Source organism: Camelina sativa, chromosome 11 (genome assembly GCF_030686135.1).
Source record: "Camelina sativa cultivar CO46 ecotype springtype chromosome 11, ASM3068613v1".
Taxonomy (NCBI): domain Eukaryota; kingdom Viridiplantae; phylum Streptophyta; class Magnoliopsida; order Brassicales; family Brassicaceae; genus Camelina; species Camelina sativa.
This window is the reverse complement of record NC_141890.1, coordinates 11,067,118-11,079,602: the sequence shown is the minus strand read 5'-3', so window position 1 is coordinate 11,079,602 and position 12,485 is coordinate 11,067,118. Positions and strand designations below refer to the sequence as shown.

Sequence of the window (12,485 nt, the reverse complement as noted above, 5' to 3'; positions counted from 1 at the left end):
AGTATGTAATGGATAGCAGTAAAATCAGGTTCAAGTACAAATTACAAAATGTCTAAAGTTGAACAAAGAAAGAAATTCAGAATAATTCTTTTTGTTATTCAAACACATACATATTGGGATACCTCTGCCTGAACTAGCGAGCATCAGGAATATGTTCGGGACCAAAGCTTGTGGTGCTACGTTCAACAGAACTTTTGGAGTCGACATCATGTCTCCCTCCTTTCCTTGTGTTCTCAGATAAGAGACACTCTTGTAGTTCATTAGCAACCTGGGACATACTTGGTCTTCCAGACGAAGATGGACTAACGCATGACAATGCTAGCTCAAGAGCCTTCCACAGTGAACTAGAGTCATAATCCCCATTAAGACTTGGATCCACAATATTTTTGATATCTCCATTGGTTAACTTAAATCCCACCCATTCTCCTATGTGAGACTTTTCACGAGTTTGGTCAATCACTGGCTGACTTGTGATGCTTTCCAATAATACGACTCCAAAACTGAAGACATCGCTCTTCTCTGTCAACCAATTTGTTCGATAATATCTATAATACACATGAAAACAAAATTAACATATTGAAAAAGGAAGACATAATTTAAGTACATTAAGTTGTGTGTGATATTAGACCACTTACTCAGGGTCAAGATAACCTGGAGATCCAACAACATTTGTTGACACATGAGTTTCACTTCCCACTGGAAAAGATCTTGAAAGCCCGAAATCACCAAGTTTAGCCTGGAAATGCTTATCAAGAAGTATATTCATAGATTTGATATCTCTATGAATCATTGGTGGTTTGCAGCCGATATGTAAGTACTCCAGTCCTATATAAAATAACTCATGAAAGGATATAACTTCAAAACTCACCAAGAGAAGAGAACATTCAAAATTTTAGTTTGCAGTGAGGACTCATGATTTCTTATATATAAAAGAACACACAATAGGAATTGGAACTTAGAACGAACCTTGTGCTGTCTCTGCAGCAATTCTTAGCCGATTTTCCCAACTCAGAGGGGAGCTAACACATTCTCCTGTACTCGAAAATATGTGTCATGTGTGTGAGATGACGACGCACAATCATTTTTTCTCTAAAGTACCAAGAGACAACAAATGAGGTTACCAGATAGATGTTGTTTTAAGTTTCCATTGGACATGTACTCGTAGATGAGGACCAAGTGTTGTCCTTCGTCACAATAGCCAACAAGAGTTACCAAATTTATGTGGTGTACTCTGAGAAGAAGGTCTACCTATCAAACCACATGTAACCCACAAGGTGGTAAATCATATATATATTTTCTTTGAATTAGTGAATAAAATTAATTATGGTGAAAGTACCTCAGCTTTAAATTGCTTATAGCCTTGAGCTGAGGACTGAGAGAGAACTTTAACATCCACTTGTTCGTTACTAGTTAAATTACCGTGGTACACGACTCCAAACCCTCCTTCGCCAAGAGTTCTCTCAAAGTTATTTGTAATCACTGCAACCTCTTCATAACTAAAGCTTCTCTTCTTCGCCACCGTTGATGGGTATGGAGCTGGAAAATTAGAATCACACATCATATGCTTAAGTCCAAGTCGTTTTTATTAGTCCTCGAGGCTCGAGCTTACCTTTGGATGGTCGCGTTCTAAAGAAGAGAATGATGAGAAGAAGCACAGCTGTAGTAATACCCACAGAAGCAGCTGATGCAAGAATGGGTACTAGCAATTTCTTGTTGTTATTTTCATCATCAGCTTCATTTTCGCACGATTGATCCAGACAGAGGTTTGGATTTCCTTGAAGGCTATCAAAATGATCACTAAGTCACAATTTTGTTTTCGATGTTAATTATTAAATATATTTGGTTGGGAGAAAAAGAAACATACAGTAACGTTAGTCTATTCTTTTCCATGTTACGTAGGGTTTGAGGAATTGGGCAGCTAAGATTGCACTACAAGAAAACATCACCAATTCTGACCAAATTTCCGACTGATATATTGGTCGGCTAATTACACGACCATTTTTCAACCGTTAAGCGACGCGATTTAAAAACAGTTGGTAATCGGTTGAAAATTAGCGACAGATACATATGGTTGGATATCAGTCGGAAATTACCGACGAAATTACCGACCAATAAATCCGTTGGTGAAAACCGACTTTTTCCCAACCAACTTTCTGACTGATTATAAAACATTTATCATGGATTCATGCTGTAATAATATGCGTCCATTTTGTGCTTCGAAGCCAAAATATTCGTTTTTCTACTTCATAAGGAATCTTACATGACCGTCAATAACTTCATTTTGGCAAGAAACTCCGGTACTCGTCCCGTCAAATTGTTATTTGATAGGTCCCTACAAAATAAAAATAAAATAAGCAGCTATTATTCCTTCCAGATTAGATAGGAGACATGAGACTTACAATTTCTCTGGCTGGTTAAGATATTGTATATCACTTGATATGGTCCCATATAATCCATAAGAAGAAAAATCTCTGCGTATTGATCAGAACACATTCAAGATATACTTTAAAAAAAATTACTAATTTGAACAAGAAAACCTGATGAGTGTAATGACTTACATGGAAATGATTCTTGGTGGAATAGATGGAAACATGTTGCTGCAGTTTAGACCAGTCCACATATATTGTATAGGTACACATGGATCTCCTTGCCAGCTCGTTTTTTGTAATCTATAAGTCGCTTGGATGTTCTTGAATGCAATGACTGGGAATATAAAAAATTTCTATGCTGTTCAATAGTTTGACCTCATGAACAACAAAAAAAAGAGGTTTATGTTGGATAAGTTTTGAAGCTTGAAGACCAAGTTATCCTTACAATGGAGAGATAAGGATAAGAGAGAGTCTCAAGATATGTTCAAATAGAATTAGGAGTTATCTAATTCTAAGTCCTAATAGAAATAGGGATAAGAAAGCCTCTATATATATCAAGTGTTGAGTTGTGACCTTGGTATGAGATTAAGAGAGAGCTTAAGAAGTGTTTAGTTTTGAGATGAGATTTTCTAAACATAAATAAAGAGAGTTATTCTTTATATTCAAGTTCTTTCTATATCTTTTATTTGGTATCAGAGCAAGGTTTAATCAATCCAAAGGAGCGGATTTGATTCTAAACAATGGGTGAATTAGCAACCGGAACTCGTCCGAAGGACATGGACAAGTCGGTCTCGATTCAATGCCCTCAGCTCACCTCTACAAACTATACGGTTTGGTCAATGAAGATGAAGGTGATATTGAGAATTCAAAAGGTTTGGGAGACAATAGAACCAAGCTCAACAAATGATGACAAGAACGATGTTGCAATTGCTTTGTTGTTCCAATCAATCCCAGAATCTCTTATACTACAAGTAGGTGATCTACCTTCACCTAAGGATATTTGGGATTCGATAAAGTCAAGAAACATGGGAGCTGATCGTGTCAAGGAGGCACGCTTGCAGACTCTGATGTCTGATTTCGAGAAGCTACGAATGGGAGATTCAGACAAGGTTGACAACTTTGCAGGGAAGCTATCAGAAATCGCGACTCAAGCAACATCACTTGGACAAACAATTGACGAGCCTATGATGGTGAAGAATTTATTAAACAGTGTGCCAAGGAACAAGTTTATTCATCTTGTTGCCTCTCTAGAACAAGTATTGAATCTCAATACTACTAGCTTCCAAGAGATAGTTGGAAGACTCAAAGCTTATGAAGAGAGAATACAAGGAGAAGATAAACAAGAGGACACACAAGGAAAATTGTTGTTCACCAGTTCCAACGATTATCAGCCACAATCGACCTACAACCCGAGTTTTAATAATTTTCGTGGAAGGGGTCATGGTCGAGGAGGAAGAGGATACAAAGGTCGTGGCAGAGGAAGAGGCAGAGGAAGATATAATGGATAAGAACGAACCGATTACCACACTAATCAGAATCAAACTAAGGAAAAGAAAGAGAAGTCAATAACCTGTTTCAGATGTGACAAGGTTGGTCACTACGCTTCTTCTTGTCCCGAGAAGATACAAAAGGTGCAGGACGCAAACAAGGTCGAAGCAGAGGAAACAGAGAAGGCGGATCAGACTCTGTATATGCATGAAGTTGTTTTCTTGAATGAAGATAAGCTTATTCCAAAGAACTACAGCAGAGAATAAGGCATGTGGTACCTAGACAATGGGGCAAGTAATCATATGACAGGACAAGAGACTTATTTTTCTGAACTCAATAGGAACATAAAAGGAAAAGTCAAATTTGGAGATGGTTCATGTGTGGAGATTGAAGGCAAAGGGTCAATACTGTTTGAGAGCAAGAATGGAGAACAGATTCTTGTGTCTGACATCTATTACATCCCTGACCTCAAGAGTAATATACTTAACTTAGGACAAGCAACAGAGGTAGGCTATGATGTTCGTATGAGATGTGATTACCTCACAATTCACGATCCAAACGAAAGACTCCTTGTAAGAGTAATGCGATCTGGGAATCGACTTTATAAAATCAGTCTCAAGATAGGAAGACCAACATCACTACTATCACGACTTGAAGACAACACTTGGAAGTGGCATGCCAGGCTCAGACACATCAGTTTCAAGACGATCAAGGAAATGTTTCTACATAAAATGGTTCACAGTTTAACTGATGTAAGAGAAGAAAAGTTATTGTGTGAATCCTGCTTAGTCGGCAAGCAGACACGACAAGTATTTCCAAAAGCTGCCCAGTTTCGAGCCTCTAAACCCCTGGAACTGCTTCATGCGGACCTGTGTGGTCCCATATCACCTGCAACACTCACAAATAATAGGTACATATTTGTGATTATTGATGACTTTTCAATATACATGTGGTCCATCTTGATAAAGGAGAAAAGTGAAGCTTTTGGAAGCTTCAAAGGATTCAAGAGTGTTGTAGAAAAGGACCTTGGAAGGACTATCAAAACTCTAAGAACAGATAGAGGGGGAGAATTCACATCAAGTGAATTTAATGATTTTTTTGAATATGCTGGGATCACAAGACACCTAACAGCACCTTACACTCTACAACAAAATGGTGTGGTGGAGAGAAGGAACATAACATTATTGGAGATGACAAGGAGTCTGCTTAAAGCAATGGAGGTGCCGAATTACCTTTGGGGGGAAGGTGTTCGTCATGCTACCTATTTGATCAATAGAGTACCTACCAAAGCTCTTAACAACATCACACCATATGAAAGCTTGCGAGAAAGAAAACCAAACATTGATCATTTAAGAGTATTCAGTTGTGTTGCTTACGCTAAGGTTGATGGTGCACACCTTAAGAAACTTGATGATCGTTCTCAGTCGCTGGTTCACCTTGGGATAGAACCTGGATCAAAAGCTTATAGGCTGTTTAATCCATCTACTAGAAGGATAGTTGTAAGCCGAGATGTGGTTTTCAACGAGAAGAGTAAGTGGACCTGGAATTCTTCGACGACTGCAGAATCTGTTAGAGAACCAGGAATGTTTCATATGCGATGGGGAGAAGTTGAGGATGTTGGTGAAGGACCGGTTGTGACAAATAATGACATCGAAGATCAAGAAGAAGATGAAACAGAGAGTGTTACGTCTCAGGAAAACAGAGATGACAATGAGGTGATTGTCACTCGAGAGACACAACAACAGCAGCCTCTGCGAAGAACTACTCGACAAACTCAGAAACCGAAGCACCTAGAGGATTATGTGCTTCTATCTACAATGGAGAGTGAGATTCTTCTTTTCTTAATCAATGATGAACCATTGTATTACAAAGATGCTAAAACTCAGCAGGTATGGAGGTTTTCTTGTAAGGAGGAGATAGACTCCATCAACAAAAACAAGACATGGAACCTTGTTGAAAAGCCTAGAAATGTGAAGGTAATAGGACTTAAATGGGTATTTAAGATCAAGAGGAATGCAGATGGGTCTATAAGCAAGCATAAAGCGAGGTTGGTCGCTAAAGGTTATGTACAAGAAAGTGGGATAGATTTTGGAGAAGCTTTTGCTCCAGTGTCTCGTTTAGAGACTATACGGCTGTTGATTGCGTTAGCTGCTTTAGACGGATGGGAAATCCATCACTTGGATGTTAAAACGACGTTCTTACACGGTGAGCTAAAAGAGGATGTGTATGTTGATCAACCAGAAGGATTCAAAGTCAAGGTTGAAGAACACAAGGTGTACAAGTTGTCGAAAGTCTTGTATGGAGTGAGACAAGCTCCACGAGCCTGGAACACAAAGCTGGATCAAATCTTGAAGGAGATGGGCTTCAAGAGATGTGTCAAAGAAACTTCGGTCTATCAGAAAATAAAAGGAGACGACTTGCTTTTGGTTGCAGTATACGTAGATGATCTACTGGTTACTGGCAACAATCTCATAAACATAAAGGAGTTCAAGTTAGGAATGTCCACGAAATTTGAGATGACTGATCTCGGCAAGCTAACTTATTATCTTGGCATTGAAGTATATCAAGGGGATGATGGGATTACTATCAAGCAAGAAGGATATGCATGTAGAATTTTGAAAGAAGTTGGATTAGAAAGTTGTAATCCGACCTTGATTCCAATGGAGTTTGGATTGCAGGTTTCTAAGGCTCTTGAAGAAGTGGAGACTGATCCTACGCAGTACAAAAGAAATGTTGGTTGCTTGAGATACCTGCTACACACACGTCCTGATTTGGCGTTTGCTGTTGGTATAACTAGTAGGTACATGCAGAGTCCACACAAGTCACATGGTGAAGTCATGAAGCAAATTTTACGATATCTAAGAGGGACTGCATCTTTTAGATTGAAGTACAAGAGAGGAGGCTTGAAGGAGATCATAGGATTCAGTGACAGCAGTCACAATGTCGATCCAGATGATGGGAGGAGCATGACAGGTCACATGTTTTTCTTCGGAGACACACCGATCACCTGGTGTTCGCAGAAACAGGACACAATAGCACTCTCATCTTGTGAAGCCGAGTTTATGGCAGCAACAGAAGGATCGAAGCAGGCTATTTGGCTCCAGGATCTTTTGAGTGAAGTTACAAGATGGAAGAGTAATCAGATCACCTTGTACGTTGACAACAAGGCAGCAAACACTCGCAAGGAACCCTGTTTTCACGGAAGAAGCAAACATATTCACAAACGATTTCATTTTATTCGTGAGTGTGTTGAAAGGGAGCTCATTTATGTTGATCACATTCCTGGAGCTGATCAAAAGGCAGATGCATTGACTAAGGCATTGGCGAGAGTTCAATTTATGGAGATGAGAAGACTGCTTGGAGTTCATGACGTTGCAAAGGCTAATTCAAAGCTTAAAGGGGAGATTGTTGGATAAGCTTTGAAGCTTGAAGACCAAGTTATCCTTACAATGGAGAGATAAGGATAAGAGAGAGTCTCAAGATATGTTCAAATAGAATTAGGAGTTATCTAGTTCTAAGTCCTAATAGGAATAGGGATAAGAAAGCCTATATATATATCAAGTGTTGAGTTGTGACCTTAGTATGAGATTAAGAGAGAGCTTAAGAAGTGTTTAGTTTTGAGAGGAGATTTTCTAAACATAAACAAAGAGAGTTGTTCTTTATATTCAAGCTCTTTCTATATCTTTTAGTTTATAGATATCTACATATATATATAGGCACAGTTTGACATACCATCGTTTTCATCTGTTTCGGATTGAGGAAGCTGGATTACCTCGAAAACCTCCATGGCATTAAGAGATGGTGGAAGACTTGACGACTCAGTTTTCACAAGCTCTATGTAGCAAATAAAATCGCATTTAGTTGAGGTTCTGATAGGTACAATATCAGCCATGAACTCTGGAGGACAATAGTCATAATAAATAGTATTCTTATTCCACAAAATACTAAACTCTATGGTGTTATTGGGCTTTAAAGCTTGGATCTCGGCAAAGTGAAGGTACAGGTGAACTTCATATGGGTTTTGCATCATCCAATCTCTCTGCATGACTTACCTGCACCTTTGGATACGAGAGCCTTTGAAATTATAGCTTGTGGTACTTCAAAGGGTTTCGTATTTTTTACAAGGGTGGTGGTGTTTATTTTCGTCGAATCACCCCAATGGGATTCGAACCATACACGATCATGAATATCATCAGGATACCTGACACAAAATATAGATGTCTTTGTTAGCAATGGAGGAGATTGTTCTACAAGAATTATGTCTTAGTACCCGTCTTGCCTAATTCTCTAATAGATCTATTTAAGGTTTATATATCATATCATATATATATATATATACTAGAAGTCATCCCGTGCTATGCACGGGTTTAGCTTTCATTGTTTTTGAATTTTAGCTTCGTATTAGCTTACATTAACAACATAATATTTTAAACATATTTTTGTTAGTTTAATAATGAAGACTAATAAGAAGCTAAATTTACAATAAAAAGATTCATATGCATCATCCAATAAGAAAAAGTTTTAGGAATTGCACTCTATAACCAACAAAAAAACTATAATTCAACAACTAACTATTCTAACCATGAAAAACTAATATAAACTACATAAACTATAATATATACTATATTATCCTTGCTACCATCACCATCCCCAACCCCTACCACCATCATCCCCACCCCCCTACCACCACCAACCCCACCCCCTAAAACCACACTCCCCACCTCCTACAACCACCCGACGGCTACCACCATCACCACTAGAGTTCTCAATGTACTATCCTTTAGGGTTTAGATTTCTCCAACCACTACCGCCGGACCACCACCGGAGAACCGCCGGAAAACCGCCAGACCATCGTTGGGCCGCCACCGGACCGCCGTCGGAGTACCGTCGTCTCACCGCCGGACCACCGTCCACCACCACCGCCGTTCATCCCTATCCACCACTACCCTTAAACCAAAAAACCCAAAATAGTAGTTTTATTAGTTTTATGTAAAAGACTATCTCATCTTTTGAATTGTTGGCAAAAGAGCATTAGATTAATGAGTGAATGAGCATTACATTAAACTTCTTGTTAATGAGTTTTAAACTTGTAGTACTGATCTATTTGATTAGATAATTTTTTATATTACTATTTTTATGATTTTATTTTTAATAATAAAAATGGTTTATTAAAAAAAATTTGGCATAGGGCATCTAAAATTGCTGGACCGGCCCATGGAGATTAGGAAAGACATACATAAATATTCTAATAAATAAATAAGTTTGTCAAACATTCTCACATAATTTGTTTTCTATGTAGTATTAATGCTAACAACAAACATCAAAACGTGAAAAAAAATATAAAAATTTACTCAAAAATATCGATTGAAATTTGAAAAGATATATAAAAATAATATAATTCTTCGTAGGAACCTAATGACTGAAAAAAATGTTTAGAGAGTAATTAGGGATTGAATTCTAAATTTCTAATTTTATGGAAAACAGATTGAATCCTATTTTTATGGAAAATTAATTGGTAAGATCTAATGAGGAATAAATGAGTAAGCAATTATCAAATTACTTACATAAAACATCCTACCATTAGATTATATAAGATTAATGGCCAGAAACTAAACCCAGGAATAAAAATTCATAATTTAAAATTTGAACCAAAAATTTATGAATTTATAAGAGAATTTTGAGAAGACAGTAACATCCCACAATCATTTATAAGATTGAAACCTAGAAATACATTTTTTACATAATTTAGAATCCTTTTTTGCCCATGAATCATAGATAAGATTGAAACCCATAATTATAATTTTGAAATAAACTTTTTTTTTTTTTTGGACAAACAATTTTGAAATAAACTATAATCAGCTTTTTCTTATGATGAAACCACAAACTGACAAATGATGGTTTTAGATGGGAAGAGTCTACAACTAGTTGTGATTGAAGAAGGGAAGAAGCAAATGTTGAAAGTGTTTTTGGTTTTATAGACCTGTAATTAATTAGGTCCAAAACACAAATAAATTTAGTTAATTAGACCCAAACAAAAACAAAATACAGGTGTCAGATAAAGAACATGCTAAATGTCGTCTCCTTAGCAAAAAAATGAGAAAAAATTTCTCGTATTATATAAGATATCATATCGGAAAATTTCGGACTTGTTAAATTTGTAAATCATGGAATAACGTTAGTCGTTAGTTATGCTAAATTGTTGATAGATTATTCAACCACTCGGGATTGAACCAAAGTTAGGCTCTTCCGGATGTCTGGTCGAGGATTGTCTCTTTCGACTATCACCTAGAAGTTGCCTCCCTATCAAAATAACATGTTCAATAAAAAAAATGAGTTTGTTTTCTCGAGAACTCTCGAGTCTCGACACTGAAATTAGAATGGGTTACTGTGAGTGTATGGGGAGCTGGTTAACGAGCGTCGAGAAGAGTAGCGCGCGGTAGTGTTTTGAACTCGTCAAGACAGCCAAATATGTCGTTTGGTGAGATTAAAGGGAGTAAGGGACTTCCGGCATGGGACTGAAACTCCCAGCAAGACAAAGAGATCACGTATAATCCAAATAGCGAGGAAGAAGAGATAGTCGAGTGATCAGTGAGCAATAATCCTCCCAAATAAATATTAGTTGCAATGACTGCCTATGATTGTTGCGAGGACGTATGATATGTGTTAGCTATATAGTTAACCCCCTTATCTATCGTTAAAACCCCTCCAACCTCTCCCTTCTCTCTTTAATTGTTATATATATATATATATATATATATATCTCATCACCGGGGTTTATGTTTGTGGTTCGGGTCGACCTAATAGAAATTGAAGTATAATATGGCGTGCTCTCGGTGGAAATAAGGGGATCATAATGGCTTGTACAGTCCGTCTAATTTACGATCAGAAGAGCGTGGTTTGGATAATTGTGATGATACAGATATGCTTAAGTAAAATTGCATAAATCAACTTGCCGGCACTGTCCGTGGCCGTGTATGGGAAATGTGATTTTTTTTTTTTTTTTTTTTTTTTTTTTTTTTTTTTTGTGAAATGTGATTTTTAAATGATAATTTCTTACAACCGTTACAGTAAACTATTTTTCAACATATATAGTAGTAATATAGACCAAATCATAAACTATTATTTATTTTTATTTTGACATAATACACATGCACTGAAGGTAAAACTGTCCAAAAAGAAAATATAATTCATTGCTACATATCTAGTAGACAACTTAACCCTTAATTTATAACTGAGACTAGAGTTAATAAGTATCAGTTTTTTTTTTAAGAATATCAATTTAATTTACCTTAAAAAAAAAGTATCAATTTAATTTAGGGTCTGTAGCGAACTAGCGATATTGTCAGTATATCCGTATAAAGCGATAAGCTAATAAGATAGGGGTTTTAGTTGACTTACCTTACGATGGAATTATCAGAATCGCCTAGAGACCAGCGAGAATAAAGCTTCAGAGAGCCGGTTGTAGTAGTATATGTTTCATCTCTCAAGGGACGTAGTTCCAAGGCTGATATGAATGGCGTGGTTTTTCCTGTCTTAACCAGACAAATATCCAAAGACTTTGACTTCGACATGTGGATTATCTCCTCTATGGCAATATGATTGAGATTACCAAACATATCTTTCATATTAATATTTGTCCAAAGGTTAGGGCCAAGATAAAGATCAAATATTGGTTGTTCTTTAAGGTCATCATAATTTCCATATAAGAAGACAGCTCTGATAAGATAGTGCGCACCCTGGATGACAGTCAGGTTATAGCAGTTTCGTGTTCCGTCAGGAAAATACCTAAGGTACTCATATGGCTTTATGAATTCCATATGTAAAGCAGGACCCTCGTTCTTGATTCTACCACTTTTTCCGCCGGGAATGAAACCAGCATCTGATGAGAAATTCAAACCGGTGGACTCTTCAATATAACTAGACTTGTCATGGGGCATTCCGCAATCTAAGCTGATGAATCCTAGTCACTGAAAGCATAAACGGAAAAATTAATCTCAAGTCATAAGATAATATATGTAGCCACACAGAGTTTCCAAGGTATAAGTGAACTAATTTTGATTACGTTCAAAGAAAAAAACAACGGAATATAAAGCGAGAGACTGTATAAACATAAAATACCTTGTTGCTCTTGGGCATTAGCATGATTAGTAATGAAAAAAATCCCTATTACGACCAAGAAAACAGGCTTATGAAAACTCTCCATTTTCAAATCTTAAGATAACAACCAACTACAAGTATCCTGATATAAAGCTATATATATCTATAAACATAAAGAGAAAGAGGATTATCTTAACGTTGAAAATGTCACCTGAACGTTGACGCGATGATTAATTTAATAAATAAAAATACGCGTATTTGCAAAAGAAGAGGAAAGATTAATGATACTAGATGCCCCTCCAGGTTGGTGGTGAACAAATTGCCCCATACCTGCTCTTCGGAGTTTCGAGCACGTCTCTCTTATACATGTATATGTTGTGTCACACACTTATATTGTTATGCATAAAATGTTACATGTAAATTGAACCCGTCAATTTTGGAGCTTGTTTGGTGACCACTACTCTACGATTCTGTCTTTCAACTATTTTTGCAGATTAACTAAGGCCCGAACTTATTCATATGTTCTTGGTG

The 12,485-nt window shown here is 37.0% G+C and overlaps 1 protein-coding gene across 1 annotated transcript; it reads right to left on the bottom strand.

Moving 5' to 3' along the window:
• Window positions 1-133: 133 nt before the first annotated feature.
• LOC104727885 (putative LRR receptor-like serine/threonine-protein kinase At4g20450) lies at window positions 134-12,060 on the bottom strand. Its single transcript, XM_019231831.1, is given in 13 exon segments — window positions 134-545; window positions 636-825; window positions 967-1,032; window positions 1,122-1,248; window positions 1,337-1,536; window positions 1,610-1,782; window positions 2,261-2,332; window positions 2,400-2,471; window positions 2,559-2,703; window positions 7,590-7,901; window positions 7,904-8,078; window positions 11,261-11,817; window positions 11,976-12,060. Coding segments are annotated over 13 exon segments (2,586 nt in total).
• Between the last annotated feature and the right edge of the window lie 425 nt (window positions 12,061-12,485).